Here is a 14,184-nt window from a genome sequence, read left to right on the forward strand (position 1 = left end):
GCTGTTCTGGAATTACTCTGTATTCAGTTGCTAGGGTTATTTCTTTGTATCTTAAAAAAGTGAATCTCTTGTGAGGAAATAAATTCTCTGGAGGAATTCCTATGGAAGAAGTTCCTTTACTTTAATTTAACAGGGGCTGTTTGGGGGAGTTGTTTTCAAAATATACAGTTGTTTTCAAAATATCCCCAACTTGTAGAATAAGTTGTAGAAACCATTGAGAAAGCTTAATTTTGGTGCACACTCATCTTCCCCATCATCATTGATTTCTTAAATAATATAGTTGCAGTTGCTTATCTGTGTTTATTATCTAAGGGACCATGCCAAATGTAGATTATTAGCTAAGATGTTGTTTGACAATAAGAAATGGTTGCATTTAATCACATCCCAATTGGGCTGGGGTTGTGGCTCAGCAGTAGAGTGCTTGCCTAGTACGTGTGGGGCCCTGGGTTGGATCCTCAGCATAACATAAAAAATGAATGAATGGAATAAAGGTATTGTGTCCAACTACAACTAAAAAATAAATACTTAAAAAATAACATTACCATCACAAATACCACTAATAATAATAATGCAATTGTCAGTCCCTATGCAATTTGTTTTATATATATTATCTTGTGTAATCATAATTCTAGTTCTCTGAATTTTATTTAGTATGATTTCCCACACTTGAAACAAGTAAATTGAAACTTACATTAAGATACATGTCTGAAGTCACATAGTTAGTCATTAGCAGGAGTGTGGCTGACTCCAAATACTGCACTCTTAATCAATGTTCTATTCTGTTTTTGAGTCAGGTGTTCTGCAACATCTAGGGGAAGGAATGCATAAAGGTGTGCTCAAAACACTAGTATTCATATTTATAGAAAGGGCCATTTACCAACAGTGAGATCAATCATACTTGATTAGTTGGTAAGGTGGACAGAAATCTCAGACCATAGTGTGAGGAACAAAATTATTGAGTGCCAAAACTAGAATATACCATCTTTTTAGTACAATGTCTTTGAAAAGGAGGCTAATTGTGTTGGTTCTCTGTTTGCCTTCTCAGTCATTAAGGGAGAACACAGTAGTTGGAGCTTATGATCCTGAAACATCAAAATGGACAACCTCGGAGGTGTCCTTGCTGGAAGATGAGGAGATTGCTGAAAGACAATTTGTCATTTTTCTCCTGAGACATGACATTTAGGGGATTCTATTAAAAACATCAACAAGCCTCTGCCACTTTAATCTCTTCCTTAAGTGTCTGTGATCACTTCAGGGGCAGAGGGCCATACATGGTCAATACCCAGAGGCAGGTTTCTGAGCTATGGGCAGAGGTGGCAGTTACTGTGAGGGCTGGGAGGAGATGAGGGGAAGAAAGGTCACTTTTCCTGACAATTTACAACTTGATTCCACTTATAAGCCATTTGTTTTCAGAAATAAGTAATGGGTGAGGACATAGGCCAGGACTACAGTTTGTGCACTTGAGAGATTAAGGCTCCCTGAGATCAAATTACCACAGCAAATAGAGACAGAATTACTGAGGGGTGTTTGGGGAGGATGCAGACAGAAGAAGGAGAAGCCAGAGACTAAAGAAAGGAGACAGGAATAGAGTTTGATGGAAATTGCCTCCCACTATGCACCCTTGAGGGAACAAAGAGGCCAAATAAGAAACAGCAGTGCTAAGAAGAAGATGGGAGTTTCTCTGTTTAAAAAAAAAATGGTTAGGTCATGCATGGAATGTTGTTAGTGAGTGCACTTGGGTAGCAGGAAGGATGTGCTAGTTCAGACCTTTGAAGTCTGGGTGTTATGATTATAACCCTGGGTCTTTAACTGTCCCCTCAAGGAGGGAAGCATGCCAAATGTCAGCTTTTGCTCTGGCTTTGTTCCAGGCCTTTGCTAGAAAATGACCAACAAAGAAGATCTACAAATACAATGATGCTGGAAGATGAGGAAGAGAAAGGACATTTTAGTGAGTGCTTTTCTGCACGTTGGGCAATATATTTTAAACCTCTGTGGGAAAGATAAGAGGGCCTGTAAAGAGAGAATATTCAGAACTGAGAAGCAGGGGCAATGACACAGCAGGGAAAGGAATGCCTGCTCCTCTGCCTTCTCATTCAAGGTAAAGAATTTGTGTGTTGCTTCTGCAGCAATATAAGGGTAGGCTTAGGGACCCAGAGGCACAGAGGTTTATAGGAAACTTATATTTATAGAAGATGAGCTGCAGCCATTGAAATTGCTGGCTATTGTAAGATAAATCCCAGCCTTCCATATTTTGCTTAATAACAGATTTTTTTTTTAACTGCAAAGCATTAATGAGTTCAAATTCCAGCCTGGCTTAGAAGATCATGAGTAACACTCTTAATTTAATGGTTTTGTAGGCTCTTGAAGTCATTGTCATCTATTAAAGAAAAAAATTAAAATCACTCTTGAAAGAAAATGTCTTGGGTGATAAATGAAAAAGATTTGGAGATTAGGGGAAGAAGCTTTTAAAATTTCTACCAATTTTTTTACCTAGTGTGACCTAAACGGGTCAAATAAAAGGTTTGCCTGCAGCTTCAAGGAGCTAATGGAGTTTTAAACACTGAAATATTGGTTATTTGCCAAGGTACATACTGAAAGTACTGCTTGACTAGGAGCAGAATTGAGTATTGAATCCCGGGATGCTAGTTTTAGGTTTGCTCCCAAAAGGCAGACAGCATTTGCTATCCCCTGCCCTTTGCCCTAGGAGTTAAACACTTTCTGTAGTACTAAAGAGTGTTCCAGACACGAAGTGGGGGTCAGGTAAAATAATCAGTTCCCATCCCAGTGGCTCCAGAGCACCGCCCCTGCATTTGTGTCCTTTAAATGTTAGAGCCACCACCCAGATCCCCATACTTAGCTAAAGTTCTCAGTTTATTTTCCTGGATTGCGCTTGAAAATCTTTTTCAGGGAGCCGATAGCTCCTGAGTTCCAAGGTCTTAACTGCTTTTCACAGACTAATCTTACAAGACCTTTTAAGCTGGGGAGAGACCTTGGAGAGTGGATGAACAGGACCTTTGGGGCAGGGAGACAGGCAGTGGCCGTGTTCCCGCCGTCTGCTGGGATCTGGCGGGTTCGGGGTGGAGGAGATGAGGCTGGAGTGGCTGGGCAGTCCGAGATTGCTGTTCACCACTTCGGTGTGGAATCAGAGCTGGACTTGCGGAACACTCCTCCCTCTCCCCCTCCCCTTCAGCTTCCTTTTCCCTCCCCCCGAGCAGCTACGGCAGCAGCATCAGCTGCAGGAAGCGGAGCCGGGCTGAGCAACTGGAGAAGAGTGGAGGAACTGGGGTATTGGGGATCAGCCGGGACAGAGGGGCCGGGGCCCCTTGAGAGGACCTACTGTACTGGACCTACTTGAGAGCGCGAGAACTGTACTGGAGTCTGCGCGGAGCTGCACAAGCGGAGGCGGAGGCGGGGCCCAGGCGTGGAGCAGGGCTGGCTAAGCTGCTGCCTCGGGCCCTGCCCTGCTGCCTCCGCCGCCAACGGAGGCTAAGGAGCAGGCTGGCACGAGACTGTGGGCGACAGAGCATCCACGACTCTGGCGGCCCCTGCGTGGCTGCTGCTGCTGTCTTTCCTACTGTTGGTGGTGCTGCTGCCCGGCCCGGCGGCCTCCCAGCTACAGTACTCGGTGCCTGAGGAACAAGCACCGGGCGCACTCGTGGGCAACGTGGCTAGAGCGCTGGGGCTGGAGCTGCGGCGTTTGGGGCCTGGCTGCCTGCGCATCAACCATCTGGGTGTGCCCAGCCCGCGATACCTGGAGCTGGACCGCGATACCTGGAGCGCTCTTCCTCAAGGAGCGCATTGATTGCGAGGCGTTGTGCGAGCAGCGGCCTCGCTGCCTGCTTAGCTTGGAGGTGCTGGCGCACAACCCTGTGGCGGTGAGCGCAGTTGAAGTGGAAATATTGGACATCAATGACAACTCGCCGCGCTTCCCGCGGCCCGAGTACCATCTTCAGGGAAGCGAATCGGTGGCACCTGGAGCGCGCTTTCACATAGAGAGCGCACAGGACCCCGACGTGGGCGCCAACTCAGTGCAGACCTACGAGCTCAGCCCCAGTGAACACTTTGAGCTGGACCTTAAACCCCTGCAGGAGAACAGTAAGGTGCTGGAGCTGGTGCTGCGTAAGGGCCTAGACCGCAAGCAGGCAGCCTTGCACCACCTGGTTCTCAGGGCTGTGGACGGCTGCAGCCCTCCCCGCTCAGGCACCGCGCAGATTTCTGTGCGCGTCCTAGACACTAATGACAACTCCTCCGCCTTTGACCAGTCCACTTATCGCGTCCAGTTGCGGGAGGACGCACCCCCAGGCACATTGGTGGTAAAGCTGAATGCCTCAGATCCGGATGAGGGCTCCAATGGTGAGCTCAGATACTCCTTGAGCAGCTACACCTCAGACCGAGAAAGGCAGCTCTTCAGCATAGATGCCAATACCAGGGAAGTGCGAGTGAGTGGGGCGCTGGATTATGAGGACGCCTCCTCCTACCAGATCTATGTGCAGGCGACTGACCAGGGTCCAGTGCCCATGGCGGGTCACTGCAAGGTGCTGGTGGACATTGTGGATGTGAATGACAATGTACCAGAGGTGATGCTGACGGACATATATAGCCCAGTGCCTGAGGATGCTTCACCCAACACTATTGTGGCCCTTCTTAGTGTCAATGACCAAGACTCGGGCCCCAACCGGAAAGTGAGCCTGGGTCTCGAGGCCACATTGCCTTTCAGGCTGAATGGCTTTGGAAACTCCTACACACTGGTGGTGAGTGGCCCTCTGGACCGGGAGCGGGTGGCTGCCTACAACATCACAGTGATAGCCACTGATGGGGGAATACCACAACTCACATCCCAACGGACACTGAAGGTTGAAATCTCTGATATCAATGACAATCCACCAAGCTTCCTGAAGGACTCCTATTCCATCTACATCCAGGAAAACAATTTGCCAGGAGTGTTGCGCTGCACTGTGCAAGCCACAGACCCAGATGAAAAGGAGAATGCAGAGGTGACCTACTCCCTCCTAGAGAGGGAGATTCAAGGGCTGCCAGTCACCTCCTATGTCTCCATTAACAGTGCCAGTGGCAGCCTTTATGCTGTCAACTCTTTTGACTATGAAAAGTTTTGAGAGTTTTTTGTGACTGTGGAGGCCCAGGACAAGGGGAAGCCACCATTGAGCAGCACTGTGACAGCCAGTGTGTATGTGGTGGATGTGAATGACCATGCCCCTCACATTCTGTACCCTACCTCAACCAATTCATCAACAGCCATTGAGATGGTGCCTCGAACTGCCCCTGCTGGCTACCTTGTCACCAAAGTCATAGCCATGGATTCAGACTCTGGACAAAATGCTTGGCTCTTTTACCATCTAGCCCAGACTTCTGACCTGGACCTCTTTAGTGTAGAGCTGCACACAGGAGAAATTAGGACTACTAGAAAGATAGGAGATGAGAGTGGTACCACTTTCAATCTGACTGTGGTGGTCCGTGACAATGGGGAGCCATCACTTTCATCCTCTGTGGCCATTATAGTAGCTGTGGTGGATAGGGTTTCTAAAATTCTCCCTGACACTCAGAGACATGTGAAGAGTCCTCAGACATACTCTGAAATTACACTTTATTTGATAATAGCATTAAGCACAATATCTTTTATATTTCTTTTGACAATCATTGTTTTGAGCATCATCAAGTGCTACCATTACACTGCATATGGCACTTCATGCTGTGGAGGCTTCTGTGGAGTGAGGGAGCGGTGCCCTGCAGAACTATACAAACAGGCCAACAACAAAATTGATGCCAGGTTACCACATGGCCTCAAGGTGCAGCCTCACTTCATTGAGGTTCGAGGGAATGGCTCCCTCACTAAGACCTACTGCTATAAGGCCTGTCTGACAGCAGGCTCAGGGAGTGATACTTTCATGTTTTACAATACAGGGGCCCAGACAGGACCAGGGCCTGGGGGAGCCCAAGCTGCAGTAACTGACAGCAGGCACCTCACAGGCCAAAGTGGGCAGAGTGCTGGAAACCTGATTATTCTCAAAAACGATGTTGTTTCTCAAAATGAGGTGTGATAGTGTTCAAGGGGTATATTAAAAAAAAGTCCTGTATTTTCACATACCCCCTCCTGATATCATGTGGTTGGCTTCATTGAGTTATTCACAATAATGACAGGTTATCTGATAAATTAAGTGTTAATGGTTAATAATTTGGTTAATCTGCTGTTTCTTCTCTAGAAAAATAGCACTAGAGAATTGTTTTACCTCCCATTTTTTTCACATGTAGGAGGACTTATCCATAAAGTTGTTTGAGAAGTGAAGATTAGTCTTAAATATTTGAATGTTAAAGTTCAGCTTTGTAGAGCAAAAGAGCAGGTCTGGGAATAAAGATTATGGTTTGAGAAGTAACATTGTGAAACTTAAGGAGAAAGAGCCTCTGTTGTATCCCCTATAGGAAAAGTTGGGTTCAAAACACTCATTTTTTAATTCTATAGGAATGGTTCTTTACATTTATCTATCTATCTATCTATCTATCTATCTATCTATCTATCTATCTATCTATTGAGCTCTGAGACCTCTAGGGGCTGATGCAGTTACCTCTATTTGGGTGTTTATACCTTGGACTGTATGTAGTACAAACTGTCCAGTTAATCTCTGGTAATTGCACTGAACGAATGTGATAGGATCCTCTGGAAATGCACATCAGAGGTGATAAAGCCATGAACTATAGACCTCACCCTGAAGCCAGTTTCCTTTGGCCATATGATGTGGTCACTGTTCTGTAAGGAGGTGATGTTCCTCATGTCAGAGAAAATGAATAATGGTAAGGCAGAGAGATTATACATTTTTATGGTTGGGCAAGGGAGATATTAGAATGACTGGATTAGAGATATGAGGGAATGGTGAAAACCAGGACATGCTAGGATCAGGGAGGAAGAAAAAAAGAAATGTCCCCTAGCCACCTTTCTTTGCATACTCTGAATTCATTTTAAAAGGATATTCCTGCATTTAGTTAAGTGCAATCTGTAAACTTGATTCCCTCTTGACCACTCCTGGAATTTTGATGAGATAAAGTAACTTTATCAAGGCCCTAATATCTTTAAGTTAAATGACAATACTTCAAAGCATATGTTCATTTTCTGGATCTAAAATTTGGTTTGCATTGAACTACAGAAAGCTTAGAAAGTGGATAGCTTCATGAAGACAGGCGTTAATATATGTGCTAGTTTTAAGAAGTTATACAGGCAGATTGTTCATTATTGTGAAGATGCACATAAATTATTGAAAAATGCATAGATGTGCAGGAGTGTGTAAAATACTTGTCTCTGTATGCATGCTTGAAGTATTAGAGATTGTCTTTGTGGTACTGTAAACTTGGATTTCAAAAGACAAAATTTTCCATACATAGTGATGAATTATCTTTTGAAACAACCACGTTCTACTTAGGTCATTTAGAACTAGTACAAATTGAGTTAATAATATTTGTCTCTCCTATATTTTTGTAATGTCTTTTCATTGACATATTGCTACTTTTTTAATGTTCATATGGTCACATTATAAGTTCTTCTTTGAGTAATATAATGCTTAAGCACAGAATTTTCTGTCCTTGATTGAGAGTAGAATTTCCCATAGACATTGTAATTTGTTATCAGAAGAGCCTGATGTTAGTCAATGCTGCATAACCACAGGATGTAGATTGCAGATCAAGAAAAATGGGGGTGGGGAAGGATATCAAAGAGTTTCCAGAATTCTTTAGATGGTAGCTTTTGAAAGCATGTAAAAGGACTTAGTTTAAATTAAGAATGCTCTAGACATTTGTTTAACAAACTCCTGCAAGTTCTTTGGGCTTTGGTTGAGCTGCAGGTGGTGAAGAGGTTTGGAAAGCTAACCAAGCAAGCCTCAGTTTTGCCTCCAGCTGTGACCTGGAGGCTCAGATGTGTGGCATTCTTACTCTCCATCTCATGACTCAAAGCTTGGGACAGTTTGATACATGAAGTGTTTCTGTCTTACATGACCTGTATGTTAATAGGGACCTTGACATACAGCTCTTTAATCTAGGGAGAAAATTGTGACAGAAAATCTTGTGGAATTTTCTTTTGGAATTTTGCCGGGAGAGTGCATGGATTTAATAAAGGCAGATTTCTGCTAACCACTTCTGGAAATTCAACGAAGAGTCTCAAATTATTGCAGGTATAGGGAACCAGTGAGTCACTTTGCTGTAGCAAGGCAAAATGGAAGCAAAAGTCAATTCAATTTTGAAAGTCATTATTGCTACATTAACTTGTTAATTTCCCGTGTTGAGCTTTTTCTTTCTTTACCTAGTTACTTTAAATGATAGGAAAGCCCTGAGGTGTAATTAATGCCACGTGCCTAAAATAAAATTGGGTGGAAATTGAAAAGGGAGAGTAAAGGAATGTGTACTCACTGACCACCCTGCTATGTAAGAAATACTCTGCTTTGCAATGTGTATATGTACAATTCAACTCCCTCCAAGTCATGCATTAAACAAACATTTATCAACATCTAACATAAAAGAAAGCTCAGAAAGATTAGGTAACAAAGTCACACTATTGTAGAAAATAGCAAGCAGCATGACAAATTAAATGTATCATTGAGGAAGTGAGATTGTGCAATGAACTCAGTTCCCATTCAATCCTGTTAGAACTGTCCCTTTCAGCAAAATGAGGTTGGTGATTTCATTCCAAAGATCAAGTTGCAGCAGTTTTCATCATGAATGTTAGCCAATCATAAAAAAAAGAAAAAGTTGGCAGCATTACTTAACAGATGTCAAAATCTTTCTTGAAGGAAGGTTCTGTCAGCTGAAAAGCTAACTCTAGTGCTGCCAGTGTCAAGAGGGAATATGGTGATGATAATGAATAAAAAGTATTTCAGTCATATTTTTATGTTTATAAATGGTCTGCAGGCATGCACAGGTCTGTATTTCCCTCCTCTTCCTTCACTCAGGAGTAATGTTAACTGGGTATGATTCAGATAAACTGCATAAGCTGGAAGAGACTGAGAAGCTGGGCTGGGGGCTATAGCTCAGTGGTAGAGCACTTGCCTAGCATGCATCAAGGCCCTGGGTTTTGTCTGCAACACTATAAAAATTGTTACTTCTAACATTATTGATAAAAGATCAGAGCACCTTTCATTGGGTCTGTAGATAGTTGTATGCTATTTTATATGGACTATCCCTAGCATTTTGAGAACTTAAATACCAAAGATAAAGCCATCTGCATATTCATATCTTTCCAGCAGAGTGGAATAGGATCAGAGAGGGAGGCTGATTATGTGGGGACCTTTGAGATAAAGTATCCCAGAGTTGTAACTTTTTCTGGACCTTGACTTTGGCTCAATCTTTGAACACCTCTATCCAGTCCCAAATCTGTTGGATGGTTAAGATGCTCATCACTTCTCCTCTGGGTGTTATGAAGAAGTATGTTTATAAAATATTTTTCACCCTTAATTGTAAGAAGGAAAGGAACAAGAATTATCGATACTTTGAAATGGTATACAGACTATTTGGTTTTTGTCTACCAAATGTGTTGATTATAACTCAAAGAAAATACAAAATACAACCTCCATTCTCTCATATTTCTATTTGACTAGACTTCAATATTCAGTGACAGAGCCACTTTAATTTCTGTTCATGAAGAAAACATCTAGAGAAGTGTGCATCACAAGTTTTCATAGTAAAAATGTGGGTTAATTGATATAAAATAGTGATTGATTTTGTCCCCAGTGATTCTGAGTAGCTTCTAACCAGCAGTGACCAGGTGCCCATATCTTCTTCTTTGTCCCCTCCACTTTGACAGATTTTAGACAGAGTGGGGGGGAAATCCCATTGTACATATGGTGCAGAATGAGTGAAGGTCTTCTCAGATTTCAGCTACTCCCTGTTAGGCAAAGTAATTGAGTGAGGAGGTAAGGCACTCAGAGAGCAGAGAACAAGTACAGTTTTATGAATACGATTAGGTAACAAAACAAGGTCAAACTCTGCCATGGTTTGTTTTTCTCTCTCTAGTATTCCTCTTTAGTCAGTAAAATTGGCTCTTATCAGTTGCTGGTATTATGACTGGGCACATCAGTCCTGGGTCAAACATGCTGCAGTCTGCAAATCCAGCAGCAGATTGCAGTCCTTTGCAGTTCAGCCAGGCCAGCAGAACTTGTATAGTTGTGAGCACTGCGATAGCTAGAATTTCGAATTGAGGATATGCCCCTAATGGGGCCTTTGAGGGCAAAAGCAACAAAAGATTTTCCACTCCCTTTCCCTTCATGTTTTAGGATCACAGACCTTTATTGGCAAGGTAAAGCCAAAGCTAGCCCTCATAATGTCACTAAATGTGGTTTTTTATGACATTCTATCTTTGAGCTAATTTAATTTTCTCCTGAAGTGTTCTATATAGGGATATCATCCTAGAGTTGCACATGAAATGATTCTTTCAATATTTTTATTTAGCTATCTGAAAATATTTAAGGGAAGAGTGAATCAACTAAGAGCAACCCTGGGAAAATACTTGTTTTGCCGTTTTAACAGAAAACTCCCTTTGTGATTTTGCAGCCATGACAGCCCAATCCTGACTGGCGTTACTCTGCCTCCCTGAGAGCAGGCATGCACAGGTATGTATTTCCCTCCTTTCTTCACTCAGGAATATGTTAACTGGGTATGATTCAGAAAACTGCATAAGCCAGAAGCAACTGAAGAGACTGAGAAGCTGGGCGGGGCGTATAGCTCAGTGGTAGAGCATTTGGCTAGCATGAGTTCTGTCTGCAGCAGTATAAAAATAAGACAAACAACAATGACAACAAAAACTCTGAACCATTATAGAAGCTCTGTCAAGAATGCAATCATTTTTTTTATCCTGGTCTATTAGATGAAACATTCGAAGTGATAGATGTTAAATGGTTCTCAAATTCTGGGAAATGAGAATCTTCTATAAAATCACACAGACAGATTTCTGTGTACTTTCACCAAAATTTTCTACAAGGATGTGTCAATTAAAATTTTTAAAAATTTCTATCAGGAAGTAATTTTAACTTTCTTCATCCCTTTTACCTACACTTTCTGTTCCTCATTTTAAAAATATAGCTAATATTGATGCTTTCAGACTTCAGCATATTATACAAGGTATATGCACATCTATCTTATTTTTCTATCTCACGTTGACTATTATATCCCGTTAACCACAAAAATTAATTGCTAGCTGGGTATGGTGGTGCATGTCTGGAATCCCAGTGGCTCAGAAGGCTGAGGATCATGAGTTCAAAGACAGACTCAGCAACTTAGTGAGACGCTAAGTAATTTAGCAAGAAAAAAGGGCGGGGAATGTGGCTCAGTGGTTAAATGCCCCTGGGTTTAATCCTCAAAACAAAACAAATAATTGCTATTCTTGTTAATGTTCACCTCTGTTAGTATCTTCTCCATCTTTTTGCTATCTTATTGTCATCAATAGCATAAACTTTTCAGAGGATAAACCACGTGCAGGGCCTTTATTGAATATCTAGAGACCAAATCTAGCTTATTTTAAATTAACCTAGAGTAATAACATTACTCTAAGACTCAGATTGAGTATAATTTTGCTTTTTCTACTTAGTCTTTTTGACAATAATTGATTAACTACCATTATTCCCAGAGCTGATCTAATATCATGCCATGGGGTCAAATAAAATATTTATTATTTGTGAGTGTCTTTGGAAACCAATGGGGAGGACCAAGAAGTTAATGATCACTATTACCCAAAGGATTTAGTTTTAAAGAAGAAATAAATCTCCAAACATAAACCCCTCAAAATATCTGGGCAACTGTTAATTGAATCTTCACCAAACTTAGACTCAGGTTTAAAGGGTGGGCTTACAGAGTATATGTAGAGTTAATAAAAAATTAGTTCTAGCTGATTAAAAATACATTAGATTAAAATAAATTAACATCCTTTCAAGCATTATAAATGAGCAAAAATCATTATTAATGGATACTATTTCTGAATCAGAAACAATCAGAAAAGGCCTGAAAATTGCAGTTGACTTGGTAAGATGTCATATTGGAATCTGGGTTATAATTTGAGGCCAGAAACACTCATGCAGATGCCAGAACACTAAGTATCAGAAGGAATTCTATGTACGAAAAAAAATCCAATTTATGCTTTTGTCTGTATCTGAGCTATTGGTGGAACTACACAATAGATTAAAACATGTTTAAAAACATGTTAAACTCTTGAAATTGAATTAGTGCTTTGCTTGAAAAGTACCAAAACTATAAGATGCACCTTAAAAACTACATTTAAAATAAAATATTAAAACATATTATATCCTTGTTCCACTTTCAAATGAAAAAAAGCCAAATATGCTCCTATTTAGATTTAAATTAAGATATTATAATATTTAAATAGAAGAAATGAAACAGTATAGTACATTGAACACATATTAGAGTTGTAAATTTAAATGATACTCATTTTTTCAATACATGTGTTTGACCTCTTGGCCTTTCTAGCCTCAAATATCATATAACTGCTCTTCTGAAAATTATGCTTTGAGCAGAACTGGTTCCAGGATAGTTACAAATTTATGAATCTGATTGAGTCCATGTAATTGTTGGTAAGATCCCAAAACATCTGAAGATTAATATTTATACAAAAAGGGAAATTCTAGGTTGAAGATAAAGGGAATAGTAGTTGAAGGTGAAGGTCAGAGCTTAATGGATGAATTTATACTAGATATGTTGTTTGAAGTAAGAGAGGAAGAGAGCCTTGAACTTATAGTTGCCTTTCCTCATAATAATTAAAGTTTGCCTGATCTGTTGCCTCACATTATCCCTCAGCCATTAGTCTAAGTTTTGTTTTAGTTATTTAATTTGCAAGATAAACAAATGTCTAGTTAAGAAGTCTCCTCTCATTTTGATGAGAGTCTAGTTGGATATTGACTCTTAAGATCCTTCCTGTTTATTCTGTCCTTCATTCATTCAACCACACATATTTGAAGGTCTAATATGCATTAGCAGTACACACACATAAATGCAATGTTCTCTCTATCCTTGGACAGTTTTTGTTCTCTCTCTGCTTTGGACAAAATGTTAATACTACCATATTAATCAATCAAATGACCAATTTTTGTATAATATTACAGTTTTCAGCAAATAATTTTAGTATTTTTTCTCCTCTTTACTATAGAGATCCCAGAAACAAGAGAACCTACAAGGGAGGATTGGCATCCTTGAGAACAAGCTCTCCTCATCTGCTTCAGCATTAAAATGTTAAAATGACATTAGCCATCCAGTGGTTCTCCTGTTAGATTTAGTGAGTACCACATGGCATTAATGAAAACCAAAATTCCATAAAGATAGAGCATATTTATTGCCAGTGTGGTACAGCAGGAAGTAAGTCAGTGATGATTATGCAGTTTATGTAAGGTGACTGCTCAGCAATAATTGCTGCAGTTCAAGCTTGAGAAGAATGTGTTAGTTGCAGCCCTGACTCCATAGATGTAAACAGTTTCCAAAGTGGAAGGAGAAAGACATTTTTGCTAACATATCTAACATATATTTGGGTCCATATGTTTATTCAGCTCTGTGCACCTGGAGGAGGCTGGCATTCTACGGGCTGGTCCAGGAGGGCCTGATCAGCAGTGGCCAACGGCATCCAGTGCAACACCAGGTAAAGAGCTGAGATCTCTATATTCCTGTTTGGTTTCTGGAAAACAATCAAATGGCCAATTTTTGTAAGACCAAGAATGTTGATGACTCCCTTTTGATGCTTTCTTTTCTTTGGGGAAAATATTGATTTCTATACATACATAATTATTTTGATTTTATACTTATTATTTGTTAAGAGTTAAAAACAGCATGAGGGTGTGTGTGTGTGTGTGTGTGTGTGTGTGTAATGAAATTCTTTCAAAAAATGATCTGATACCTTTCAAATGCGTAGGCCATTCTAGCCACATAGAGATGCCAGATCTGCTTCTCCCTGCACAGCAATATCCTCCTGCAGATGGAATTTTATTACCTTGGCATTCACACTGCCAACCATGACCACCTTGATTTTTTTCATTTAGAGGATCAATGGGGACTGGTTTTTAATCTAAACTTTCAGGAAAGAGATTCTCCAGGTAGGGGGGCAGGGGCTGGGGTTGTGGCTCAGCCAGCAGAGTGCTAGCCTCACATGTGCGAGACCCTGGGTTCGATCCTCAGCACCACATAAAAATAAATAAATAA

General features: G+C 41.1%; 1 protein-coding gene across 1 annotated transcript; it reads left to right on the forward strand.

The window, feature by feature from the left end:
- The first annotated feature begins 3,001 nt into the window (after positions 1 to 3,001).
- Positions 3,002 to 13,695, forward strand: LOC143639970 (protocadherin alpha-C2-like). The gene is given in 6 exon segments (XM_077107976.1): positions 3,002 to 3,338; positions 3,442 to 3,549; positions 3,552 to 3,772; positions 3,774 to 6,050; positions 10,543 to 10,601; positions 13,539 to 13,695. Coding segments are annotated over 6 exon segments (3,159 nt in total).
- The last annotated feature ends 489 nt before the right edge of the window (positions 13,696 to 14,184 follow it).

The sequence above is a fragment of the Callospermophilus lateralis genome, unplaced genomic scaffold, assembly GCF_048772815.1.
Source record: "Callospermophilus lateralis isolate mCalLat2 unplaced genomic scaffold, mCalLat2.hap1 Scaffold_103, whole genome shotgun sequence".
NCBI lineage: Eukaryota > Metazoa > Chordata > Mammalia > Rodentia > Sciuridae > Callospermophilus > Callospermophilus lateralis.